General features: G+C 42.7%; 1 protein-coding gene across 1 annotated transcript in view; it reads right to left on the minus strand.

Annotated features, from left to right (window-relative positions):
* Nucleotides 1-97: 97 nt before the first annotated feature.
* Nucleotides 98-12402, minus strand: part of mmp11a (matrix metallopeptidase 11a) — a 48640-nt gene continuing 36335 nt past the window's right edge. Inside the window, exons 6-8 of the mRNA XM_050050221.1 lie at nt 9236-9440; nt 6997-7257; nt 98-6829 (exon numbers count right to left, since the gene is read on the minus strand). Of these exons, the coding sequence (XP_049906178.1) occupies nt 6711-6829; nt 6997-7257; nt 9236-9440 (585 nt within the window). The 3' untranslated portion in view covers nt 98-6710. The remainder of the gene's footprint in view (nt 6830-6996; nt 7258-9235; nt 9441-12402) is intronic.

Raw genomic sequence — 12402 nt, forward strand, 5'->3', positions numbered from 1 at the left:
GTCCAATGGGTAAAAAAAAAAAAGCAGTTTTTGATTGAATATTATAGAGTGTGTCTGGTTTAACTTGTCTGTAGTGAATCAGCTTTAATCTCCAGAGTTTGGTCGAAAGGTTATTGGTTTTATTAGAAAGAAAACATTAGGCAGTTCATACATTTTAATGTACAGGTGTAAAGGCTACATATGAGTAAACATAATAATCAAAGACATGTATGTACAACAAACCTTTGCCACGTTGTTTGTGTATAAATATTCAGAGTTCACTGATTAACACTTGAGTTGTAGAAATGATTCAAACAACAACAACAAAGTCTGAATGATGAAAGCTGTAATGACTCGTCAGCGTCCTGCACTGAAACACTATCATCGGGTGAACACCACAGTCGGAACGGAGCCTTCACATGTCAAGTGCTGCGACCAGGGACGCAGCGGTTCTCAACCTGCGGGACCCGACCCACAAAGAGGCCGGAACATGAATTTATCAGATCTGTCAGAGCTTTTCACAGCGAAGTCGCCAAAAGAAAATGTATGCTTGTATGTTTCTGCAACCTGCCACCCTGCAATGTGATTCCAGCGGCTTTTCAGGCACCAAGCATGGATGTTTTTTAGGGGCCCATTGCTGTAGTTTCCAGCAGGGATTGTGCCCCCAAAACTGTCTATTTTGTGTGGGAAGGATTTTTTTTAAAAGCCCGAACATAACCTTTTCCTAACCATGTGGTTTTTGTACCTAAACATAACCACACGTTAACCACAGTGCTGCTGCAGTGTAAAGAAACATAAAGTTTGAACGCCTCTGCTACATGATAACATACAAATGTAACGTATCCGTGGATTACAGAAACATATAATGCCAACATTCTTCCTTGCAGTTAGTTGCCTTTAACTCTGCAGCAGTGGTGGAAGAAGTACTCAGATCATTTACTTCAGTGAAATTTCCAAAGCAAGTGTTAAAATCCTCCATCACAAGTCAAAGTCCTGTGCTTATAGTATCAAAAGTACAAACACTTGCTCTGCAGTAAAATGTCCGCTGTGACAGATGTATGATGCTTTATTATATATTCTGTTATTAGTTTGTTAATACTGATCAATAAGTGTCAGAGCAGCATGTTACTGTTGCAGCTGCTCCAGGTGGAGTGAGTTTTAACTACTTTATATACATTTAGCTGGTGTAGTCTAGTGGTTTCCTAACCTAGAGGTTAGGACCCTCCAAAGAGTCACCAGATAAATCTGACTAATGGGAGAGGACGGAAGAAATCTGGGGTCTCATTTATGAACATTACGTACGCACAAAGAGGCATACACCAAGTTGTGATCTATAAAAACAGACTTGACGGGAGAAACTTTGACCCATGCTGACGAATATTTTAGAGACGGGAAATTGTCAACGCAGATGGTGAGGTGGAAGCCTGAGTGTAGAACTTCTCCTATGCACTGTTTTATAAATGAGACCCCAGATCTTTCATGGAAAATATTAGATGATTTGACCTCTTTAAGCTTCGAAGTTATGTGGATAAATCAAGGGAGACATTTAGAGCAGAAATGTATCTCTGGTGGAAATACTAACGACTCATAGACACCTAAGAAAACCAGACACAGAGGTCACAAGACAAAAAGGTTCGAAGCTGTGTCCCAAATCCAGAATACATGCTGCTTCTAAACAAGCAAGAATGTATTTAGTCTCTCTGACACTAAACTTCACCATCAGCCACACAAACATGTGTTCTGTTGACAGAATAAAGCTCAAATCAAAATATATCCAATTTGACAAAAATGAAAAGTTTATATGAAAGGTCACATCTAAACCTATCTGCCTGAGAGCCAGGCATTTCCCATCATGCCCTGGGTCTTGCAGTCAGTGGAGAGCAACTGCAGTATCTGGCTTTAAAAGCTGTGACTGTGAGGTTATTGTTGCCCATGTATGTGTGTCATTAGAGCAGGTTGAGATGAAGTCAGACACAATCTAACCAGCGTCAGTGTGCGGCAATCGACGGTGATCAGGTCTGGCTTATATTGAATTAGTGTAGTAGTTCACATGAGTAAAAGAGACAAATCAAATCAGATAGCATGCACACTAAATATGGTCACATTCTTAGGTGTGCTGTTTCTGCACACTCTCCTATGTCTCCCACAGCGCAGAGCTCAAAGGAGGAGGAGCTGCTCACAGCTGGAAAACATTAAAGTAAATTACAGGTGGTGAAACAGCTCCAGAGAGATTTGAGAAAACAAGAGGTGAGTATTCAGTCTCAGTGAAAACATGTTGATGTTTCAAAGTCGCCGTTTACTTGACGCACATTGAACATGTATGATTTTATACCTGCTGGTCAGTACACTAACTGCAACAACAGCGTGCTGTGATGATTAATTTGTACTTGAGAAAGATTTGATCTTAGACAACAGGGTTGATCGGGATGAGCTCGGCGATCAGATTTGAGTCTGATTTGATCCTGACTTGCTCTGATGTCATGCACAAGTGGGCATCAATAACCTCACTAGATTGAGAAGGCAGCAGTTTTTAGAGCCAGGTGCAACAGCTGCTCTCACTGACTGCCAGACCTAGGGCATGATGGGAAACACCTGGATGTTGCCTGATCAAGGAGCTGATTGGCTCTTAATGTCGACCGCAAATGTCACATTTTATAGGAAGTCATATTTTCTGTGGAGTTGTAATATTTAATGCTGATTGTAGGCCATTAGTCTCATGTTGTGCAATGAAAGTTTAATCTGTTAACAATTTTTTTGTGTGGATGTTAGTAATAAAAGGTGGTTTACAAACCAAACTACTCATATCCTACAGATGAATCTAACAGGATGTAATTATTTCCTGTAGCTGATTTGACTGCAGCTTTCTGTCATCGCCTGCGCAGCTGCCAGCTGATCTTGTCCACCTTCCTGGCGAGGCACAGATCATCTCAAATGAGCCTGGTGTGTTATATTTGATAAGCTATTTGATTTTGTGCTTTTTTTATATAAAAAAGTTAAATCTTAAAGTAATTATTAACCACAGCTGTAGAATAAATGTAGTGGAGTAAAAGAAAATATATGTCTCTGAAATGTAGCAGAGTGGAAGTATAAAGTAGAATAAATGGGAAAAAAAGTCAAGTACAAGAACCTCATATTTGTACTTGGGTAAATGTATTTTCCACCACTGCCATCCAACTTCCTATTAAAATTTTGAAAAATCGTGTGAAAGTCAAAGTCTCTGGAGGCTGAGAACCACTGCTCCACGCACCAGCTGCTGTCCCTGAATGTGTCACACTGACCCACCTGAATAGAGCACCATGTTATGTTACAGATAAGCAATGACTTCATCAAGCATGAGGGAGACACACAATCTGAGGAACACTCACTTCTCCTGCAGGGTGACGGAGCTGCGCTCTAGATGGCGCCCTGCAGCTATTTTACTGCCACAGACGCCCTGCAGACTGCAGACTGCTGAGTGATCACCAACAACTCAGAGCTTCACACCATCATGTTAGAAGAGTGACATCAGGACACGACATTAACTGATGTTACCACCTTTTTCTCCTCTGTATGAGCATCTGATTTTTTTATGGCTCCGTGATAGTTTTGTCGGGGAAGAAAAAGGAGGTAACATCCCGTCTTAAAGCCACATGAGGAAAGATTAAATGCAAAAACAAACGTGTATTTGCTCAGTTTGCCTGCATATGACAAATAAATACAAAACTTTCTCTTAAAGACTTTAAATGCACTGACATCACTAATAACTGTTAGAGTGAGAACATTATCCAACTTTATGTTTAGAAGAAACAAGATGAGGCTCCTCCTTCACCGTGACTGCACCGCCCAGTCGGCAGACATAAATGTCGGCACTGTACGTTTCTGCAAACCACAGATATGTTTAATTTGTACGTTCTCATACTTTTTGTGCCTAAACCTGATCACAGCACTGTCACAACATAAAATTGAAACTTGAAATGTAAAGAAACATGAAGTCTCAACATGCCTGCTACATATGAAGCATACAAACAACATATCCATGGTTTGCAGAAATGTACAATGTCAACATTTATTCTGGCGACTGGACAGCATACCTGTCAGATCCTAATTCAAACATTGCTCTAAGCCTTCATTAATGTAAAGCGCTGCGATTAAACTTTTACATTCTGCTTCTTTGTGTCTGCCTGAGAGGACAATGAGTCAGTGAGTGATTATGTAACATGCACGTGATGGAAAAGAACAAAGCCAAACCAAAGGTAATTTTTTAAATAAAAGTTGAGGAGGATTTGTGGGAAGTGTTGATGGTTCACCTTTGAGGGAGGAAATTTGAACCATGGATTTGGAGTTGCAGGGAGGATGAGTAGGTTTATACGGTAATTTGTTTGTTTCCAATGATTTGTATGTTTGCGTGTAGTGTTTGTTGTGTCCATCAAGGACCTCTTTGTTCTATCCTCTGTTTTTGAGTCATGATACTCCTGTGAGTTGCTGTGCTTTTAAATTCCTAATGAAAATCAAACAAGTTAAATCAAACATCTTTTTTTCCAAAAAGGTACATTTTGTAAGTTCAAAGCCTGCAAGTAGGCAACGTCTGGGACGACTTCTTCTTCCACATTGTCGTAGAAAAAGTTAAAATTTTGCCTTCATTGCTTTTGATTGGCCGACTCAGACAAAGTGCCTGAAAGTATCACAGCACAATTATTTGCCTGTTAAAAAGCGTGGGGACTTGGTAGCTAAATATGATACAAAGAGGAAAGCTGTATTGTTGGTTGCTTTTTATTTGGTGCAGCAAATTTAAATGAAACTGAATGCTAATATGATAACTTTCCATTCTAGTAAAAGCCAGCGCTGTCGAGGCAGTCTGCTAATGGTCAGCTGCACAAATTTGTGTGCAGTTCAGTACTTTTCCACCCACCTGTTTTTATGTGCATTTTTAGTTTGAGCATTAAAAGCCTGAGTGGAAGCACCAGAACAAAAAACCTTTCACACCTTTGCACGGGTTTCAAGGTGGACATCCAAGATTAGTGTCACCAGTTCAGTATCTGACCAATCGTCTCCCCTTCTGTTCCTGAGATATGACGCTGAATAATGGCCAGAGAGGTGTTTTTGCAGAACATGATGTCATAGAACATAATGATGTCATAGTGACCTTCGACCACCAAATTATAATCAGATCATCACTGAGTCCAAGTGATTGTTTGTGCCAAATTTGGAGAAACTCCCTCTAGGTGTTCTTGAGCTATCACGCTCACGAGAATGAGACAGACAAAGTCAAAGTGACCTTAACCTTTGACCTTCAGCCTTCCTGAATTATGGCCAAAAACATGTCTTGTGAGGTCACAGTGACCTTTGACCACCAAACTCTTATCAGTTCATCTTTGAGTCTAGTTGAACGTTTGTGCCAAATTTGAAGATACTCCTTCAAGATTCTCTTGAGATATCATGTTCACAAGAATGAGACCGACAAGGTCACAGTGACCTTGAACTTTGACCTATGACTGCCAAAATCTTATCAGTTCAACATTGAGTCCAATGAACGTTTGTGCCAAATTTGAAGACATGCCTTCAAGGAGTTCTTGAGATACTGCGTTCATGAGAATGGGACGGACGGACAATCTGAAAACATAATGTCTCTGGCCATGGCCGTCGCCGTCGTGGAGTCATAGTGAAATAAAAACCAAAACAAACGTGCAAAACAGAAACAGTTTTCACGTTTGGCTGAGGTGGAACAGCTAGCGTATCCTTATAAACAAAATGTGATGAAGTGCAACAAAAAAAGACGTATATGAATCATGTGACTTAAACTCAGATCAGTGTGGAGCAAAGAGGAGACTGTAATCGTCCTTGCATTAATACACGCAGTACACAAACGCAACATTTCCATCACGTTTTGACACGTTTGTGTTAAAGTTTGTGCTACATTTGGATGGAAACTTGACTGTTTGTGACGCCACCTAGCATGCTGCCTGAGAGACTTAATTCAGGACATGAAACTGATTTGAAAGCTGAGCAGGACACAGTCAAAGTTACTGTGTCACATAAACTCTACTCAGTGCTGCAGAACTCTGTATAATAAAAGAGTGACTTTAAAGTGATGCGACCTTTGTTTATACGCTCTGACTCATGGTCAGTGTGAGTCAGACTGGCAGGAAAATCAACTGCACGTGTGATCACCTCCTTAAACTTTTGTTTACCGACATCATGGCGAATGATTTATAGGTTTAAAGTTTCGGCATCAAAACAAAAGTGAACTCCCCCTGCAGCTAATGCACAAATCTGTCTCCTGCAGCGTTAGGTTTGATGTCACTCTTCAAACATTTGCAGATCACAGAGTCCAACCATGATGACAAAACAACAACAGTTGAAATGGAAAACATCCTCCACAGTCTGTACTGGTTCTGTCTGCGAACCAGAATCAGTCCAAATTCTCAGTTTGAGGCTCAAAGACAGGAAGTGAGGACAGTGCAGCGTGGCACATCATTAATACAGGGCCCAGATCTCAGCCTTATGGTGACAAAATGTGCAAAATAAATACGAGTATAGCTGCACAGGAGGTGCCAAGTCTGAGGAAACATTACTTGGTTTTCCTGAGAAGAAGGTGTAACTCAATAAATGGAGTAAAGCATAAACAGATTTAAAGGAGATCGACTCATCCTCTTCAATCCACAGGATGAACACATGAATGTCTCTGCTCCAAAAACTCCTCTTCATAGTCATAAAAAAAAGAAGTGTTAATTTGACTCTCCACAGTTAGAGACTCACACGTTTTTACAGCCGAAAAAATCCATGCCGACGTAGCGAGGGTAGCCTTCCAACGAGTTCATGCCAACGGGATCGAACTTCCAGTACTGTCGTCCTCGGATAAAGTGAGCGTAGCCTGAAAGACAGAGAACACAATGGTTTTACAAAATAATTTGGAATGTATGTGTGCAGTCAAAACAATGCGTTTTTAATTCACAAACTTCAGACTGAATCTGGGGTTATGCCATGGTTACATTACCTAACTCTTTGTTCATTTTCTAGGTTTCTGTCTTTGGACCGTACCGTAGATGTCCCTGAAAGTGGCGTCCACGTCATCAGGGATGCCGCTCCAGTCCTGCATGCTGCGTGGGTAGACGGACTCGACGCGGTTCTCGCGGGGGCTGAACCTCCAGTAGCTGCCTGACTTGAAGAAGTAGGTGTTGTAGTTGGAGTCGTGGCCCCAGCGCAGCGCCGCCTGGATCCCGGACACAGACAGACCCAAACGCCTGATGGACTCTGGCCCTCTGATCTGCATCTCAGCATCGAACACCCAGTAGTTCTCACCTGCCCAGAGAGAGATGGTCAAGAATGGATGACATGCAACTCTTGGTAAATTTCATTTTAAGATCCATTCAGTCATGCTCTCAGTCAGAAAGTCTAGACTCTTCCCCAGAAAACTTCCCTCAGGAAACAAGCAGAGTGTACTGTGTTAGACCTTCGTGAGACAGGTTAGTTTTACCCTGCTGATGATGTGTTGTTGCAATACTAATCTCAGTATGAGAGGAACCACAGGTTCAGACATCTGGTGTATGTGCTTGGCTGAGGAGCCAATGGTGCGAAGCTGCCATCTGTGTGATTATGACTGAATGTCTCTAAGTCAGAATCCCGCCTTGACGTAACGATACCATAGCGTCACAGATCTTCAGTTGGCCCCAGATAACCGGCCTCAGTCGGTGAGTAGAGCCGTTCGTGAAAGGGCTGCAGTGAGGCTGGACGATGGTCGCCCCTCTTCTATCTCGCACCACATGTTTACGGAGAACCTGGTGCTAAATCACTTGCAGACAACCTAATGTTTTGTGGGCGGCTGTGGCTCAGAGATAGAACGGGTCATCCACTGACTGGAAGATCAGCGGTTTGATCCCTGGCTTCATTCTGCATGTCGAAGAACCTCAAAATTGCTCCCGATGGCACGGTGTGTGAGTGTGTGTGAATGGTTACCAAGTAGCAGGTGGCACCTTGTATGGTAACCTCAGCCACAAGTGTGTGAGTATGTGAATGTGACATGTAGTGTAAAAGCGCTTTTAGTGGTCGGACTAGAACAGCACTATACAGGTGCAGTCCATTCACTGTACATGTGTTGTTAACCTGCCGGTGCAGGCACATCGTACTATCTGGATAATGTGCCCTTTAAATACCCAGGTCTTTGTTGGTCAATGGTGCAATCACTTCCTGCTGCCTAAAATAGCAATACGCCTACAATGCGCCTGACCACATCTCATTTTAAGACCTTCACGCCCATTGTTGGAGCCATAATAAACTATGAGCCATGGTTATGATTAAAACTCAGGGGAAAAGGGAGTAAAATGTGTAAAAGTAAAATCATTTATATAAAGCATTATACAAACATGTTATGTTAAAATGATATATGAATGTTGATTGATTACTGTGTGTTTATGCCTTGCTCACTTCCCCGCTTGGGTTAGCTCCGTTACATGTTCAAACCCCCCACCCTTGGTTCGAACCCTCTTGCTGTGAGGCAACAAGGCTAACCACTGCACCACAGTGCATGAGAGAAAATTGTTTGAGTATTTTCACAGAATTTTTTGTTAGTAAAACACCTTATTGACTTCAGTTGTGTTCTGGCTTATTGGTTGGATTTTGTGTTGTCAGCAGCGGCTTACTGGGTGCACAGATGGGCGTAAGTACATACACTGCGTGGGCACTGGCAGTGTCAGTTGCACTGCAGTGTGCGCCACTTTGCACTGGGAGTAAGTTGGGGCCCTATCAGCAATTTCCTCATGATTACAATTAAAAAATGCCATCCAACTTGTTTTCTCTTATGTCTTCTTTCAGAATGATCACTTGGAGCTAAGGCGAGGCTCAGTGGAGATGAAACCCAACCAAGAGTCGCAGTTTGAAGCAAGACAGCCATCTGTGTTTCCTGATGTTTCTGAGAGAGCTAAGAGCCTCAGCTAAAGGTAATGCTAATGGTTTATCACATCAAGAGAATGTACCTGGTGAGGTAAAAAAAATATTAAACTGACTCGAAACAATTACAAAAAGCTTTTCCCCCCACAGTAAGGACAGAAATATGCAACTCACATCTGGCTGAAACAGAACTATTGCACATACTACCTTCACCACATCTAACAGAGACACCTACAGAAAGACTTAATGGCAATAGTTTTACAGCTCTGTGTTAATTAACATTTTACACCTGTTTAAACTTGCCTAGGAGAGCATGGTAATACTTTACATCTGCAGATGATCCTGAAACCATAAACCACATAATAGCACTGCTCAAACGTTCCTCGCTGCCCACCTTGAAAGAACCAAATATTCCCTGACTTGTCTTCAAAGGCGGCGTCGATGTTGTCGGGAATCCCCCTCCAGTGACGGGACGCCAGCGCTGGGTAACCGCTCTCCAGATGCCCGTCCCTGATCCGCCATACGTAGCCCGACTTAAAGAAGAACAGCTCCCCTCGGATCATAGACACGGCATCAAAGTCCGTCTGGCAGGCGTCGGGCTGGAAGTGAGACAGAGCGTAAAGTTTCTAACAAGAAGGGTTTTTATTGCAGTGGGATGAAGTGTTAAGAAACCGTTTTATTGTCTGATCCCAAAATAAAGTAGAGGTCCAGTGAAACAGCTCTCAGTTACAACTTTTACAAGAGAAATTTATTTATTTAATTTAAGGAACCTTTTCCAAGTGCTCGAGACTAAAAAATGACTCTGACCCTCATTTATCATCTGAGGTTCAGAAATACACTCTTGTGTGATGTGGTGCAGAGATATTCACTCTATTTGAGTTTGTTGTAACCACAGAAACCACTAACGTTTAAGGGGTAAGGCTGATGGTATTTCATATTTTTCTTCTTGTCAACAAATCCCGTAAACTTGAACAGTATTCCCTGTGGATGTCCTCTTCCTCTTGTGCTCCATTGTTTTCCAAAAACAATTAAAAACACATCAATGAGACACACTGTGGATGACATGATCCCTCATTACCATGCACGCACACTGTAGTTTATGTTTACTTAATCCCACACACCCCGTTCTGCTGCTGCAAATACTCACTAGAGCACCAAATGTGGATTAATCCGCCACTGAAAATAGTCCCCAACAATGCAACAAATGTCCTCGTGTTTGTGTAACATTTGAGACATTTTTTATGTCTTCAGTAGGAACCAATAGATTTGTTGCTGAGAACCACAGAGTTGGGGAGTCAGCATGTATTAAGAAACAACCTGAAGGCCTTTTCACACCTAGTCTGCTCTTTTGTGTCCATCCATCCATTCGATCCATTTATCCGAGGCTGGGTCGAGGGGGTAGAAGGCTGAGCAAAGCACCCCAGACGTCCCTCTCCCCAGCAACGCTTTCCAGCTCCTCCTGGGGGACCCCAAGGCGTTCCCAGGCCAGATGAGATATATAATCCCTCCAGTGTGTTCTGGGTCTGCCCCGGGGCCTCCTACCAGTGGGACGTGCCTGGAACACCTCCAACAAGAGGCGGCCATATCAGATGCCCGAACCACCTCAACCGGTCCCTTCTGATGCAAAGGAGCTCCAAGCTCTCTCTGGATGTCTGAGCTCCTCACCCTATCTCTAAGGCTGAGCCCAGTCACCCCACAGAGGAAACTCATTTTGTCTTCTTGTATCTGCGATCTCATTCTTTCTGTCACTACACAGAGCTCATAACCATAGGTGAGGGCCTGAACAAAGATAGACCAGTAAATCAGGGGTCTGCAGTGCCTACATCACTGCAGACGCCACACCAAACCACCGTTCCATCTCCTGCTCCATTTTACCCTCACTAGTGAACAAGACCCAGAGATACTTGAACTGCTTTGCTTGGTGCAGTAACTCTCTCCCAACCTGGAGGGAGCAATCCACCGTTTATTGGCAGAGGACAGGCAGGAGGTGCTGACTCTCATCCTGACCGCTTTACACTCTGCTGCACACCACCCCAGTGCATGCTGGAGGTCACGGTGTGATGAAGCCAACATGGTCATCTCCAGCGTGCACCGGAGTGTTTTTTTTTTTTGTGTCCGTTTTTTTAATCCATCATGTGATAAAAATGGTTACGCACAAAAACCTTGCACACTGAGTCCAATTCATTTTATTCTTCTATTCTTTGCAAACATCCACAATACGCGACAAAATGTAAAGACACATTTGCTCCCTTGCTTCTCTCCACTGGAGTTACCTCCCTGGCTGTCGCCACTCTCTGCCTGCATCTCATTTGGCATTGTGGTCACCTGAAGGTGCTGACCTGTCCCCCGTCTCTGTCTCCACACTGTCACTTTCTCTTTCTCTGTCTGTGTTATGTCTTCGTCCTCTATTCCACCCTCCCTCTCGTCATCATCCACCACCTGACTGTTACTGTCTGACCTGTTAGTGGGTGAGGAAATGACACTGTGCTCCCTGGTCGTCTCTCTTGTTGAGGATGTAGCCCGCTGCCACATTTTCTTCAGAGTCAGTGTGCAAACGTGATGGACACAACGTGAGGTCGGATTTATTTCTAACCATGTGGCAATTCTGGAAGAAAAACACAGACTTGGTGCGTAATGGCCTCAATGCTTGTTTTTGATTGTTTTATGTGGAGTCAGTGCCACACTCAGAGGAGCAAGGCACTTATTTGTCCTTTGGGATTTCTTAAAGTGTGTTCAGTAATGTTCTAAGAATCTTTTGTGGTTTGTACTGTAAGAGCAAAAGTATGAACAAGTGAGCTCTATCAATAAAAGAAAGAAAAGAGTTTAATTGATAAAAGCTGCTCAATAGAGAGAAAGAAAACATACAAAATATCCTGAATCGAGCTAATGCTGTTGTTCGGGTTTGACCTTAGTGTGGATTAATCTGCAGCTGAAAAAAGTCCCCAACAAATGCACTGTTTCCTCCTGTTTGTTTGTTTGTTAGAAACTACCTGGACTCCAGTTTTTTTTGCCATATGTGACGCAAATTTAGCCACACAGAAATAAATATACAAGATGCACCACTTTTAAAACACAAACTTAAAGGGGGACTTCACCTATTCTTAAATTCATACATGTTACACCTATGGTCTAAGACAGAAAAATATCAATAAACATGGACAACTCTCTCAGATCCAAAAGCTAGAGCGCTAAAGCTCAAATCTGTGATGTCATAGGGTATAAAGTGTGGAGGTGCTCCAACTGTTTCACAACTGAGAACACTACAATAGAATAAAGCTCATTTGGGTATCAAATCAAACCATCGGTGGGTCCACAAAATCAAGCTCCCATCTAAAGAGCAGCTCCAGACTTTACACGCTATGACAGGGGTTTCTAAACTTTTCTGATTTGGGGCCAGATTAGATAATGTGAAAATACCTTTGGGCCAACTGCTCCTCACATCAAACGGGAAAAAGTATTCTACTTGGCACCGTTTATAAAAGCAGCGGCCCTCACTGTCGACTTAACACTTCTTTGCAGTGGCCACACATAATATCTTAAAAGACAAGCCACGGGCCGTTT

This window comes from Epinephelus moara, chromosome 8 (genome assembly GCF_006386435.1).
Source record: "Epinephelus moara isolate mb chromosome 8, YSFRI_EMoa_1.0, whole genome shotgun sequence".
NCBI classification, from domain to species: domain Eukaryota; kingdom Metazoa; phylum Chordata; class Actinopteri; order Perciformes; family Serranidae; genus Epinephelus; species Epinephelus moara.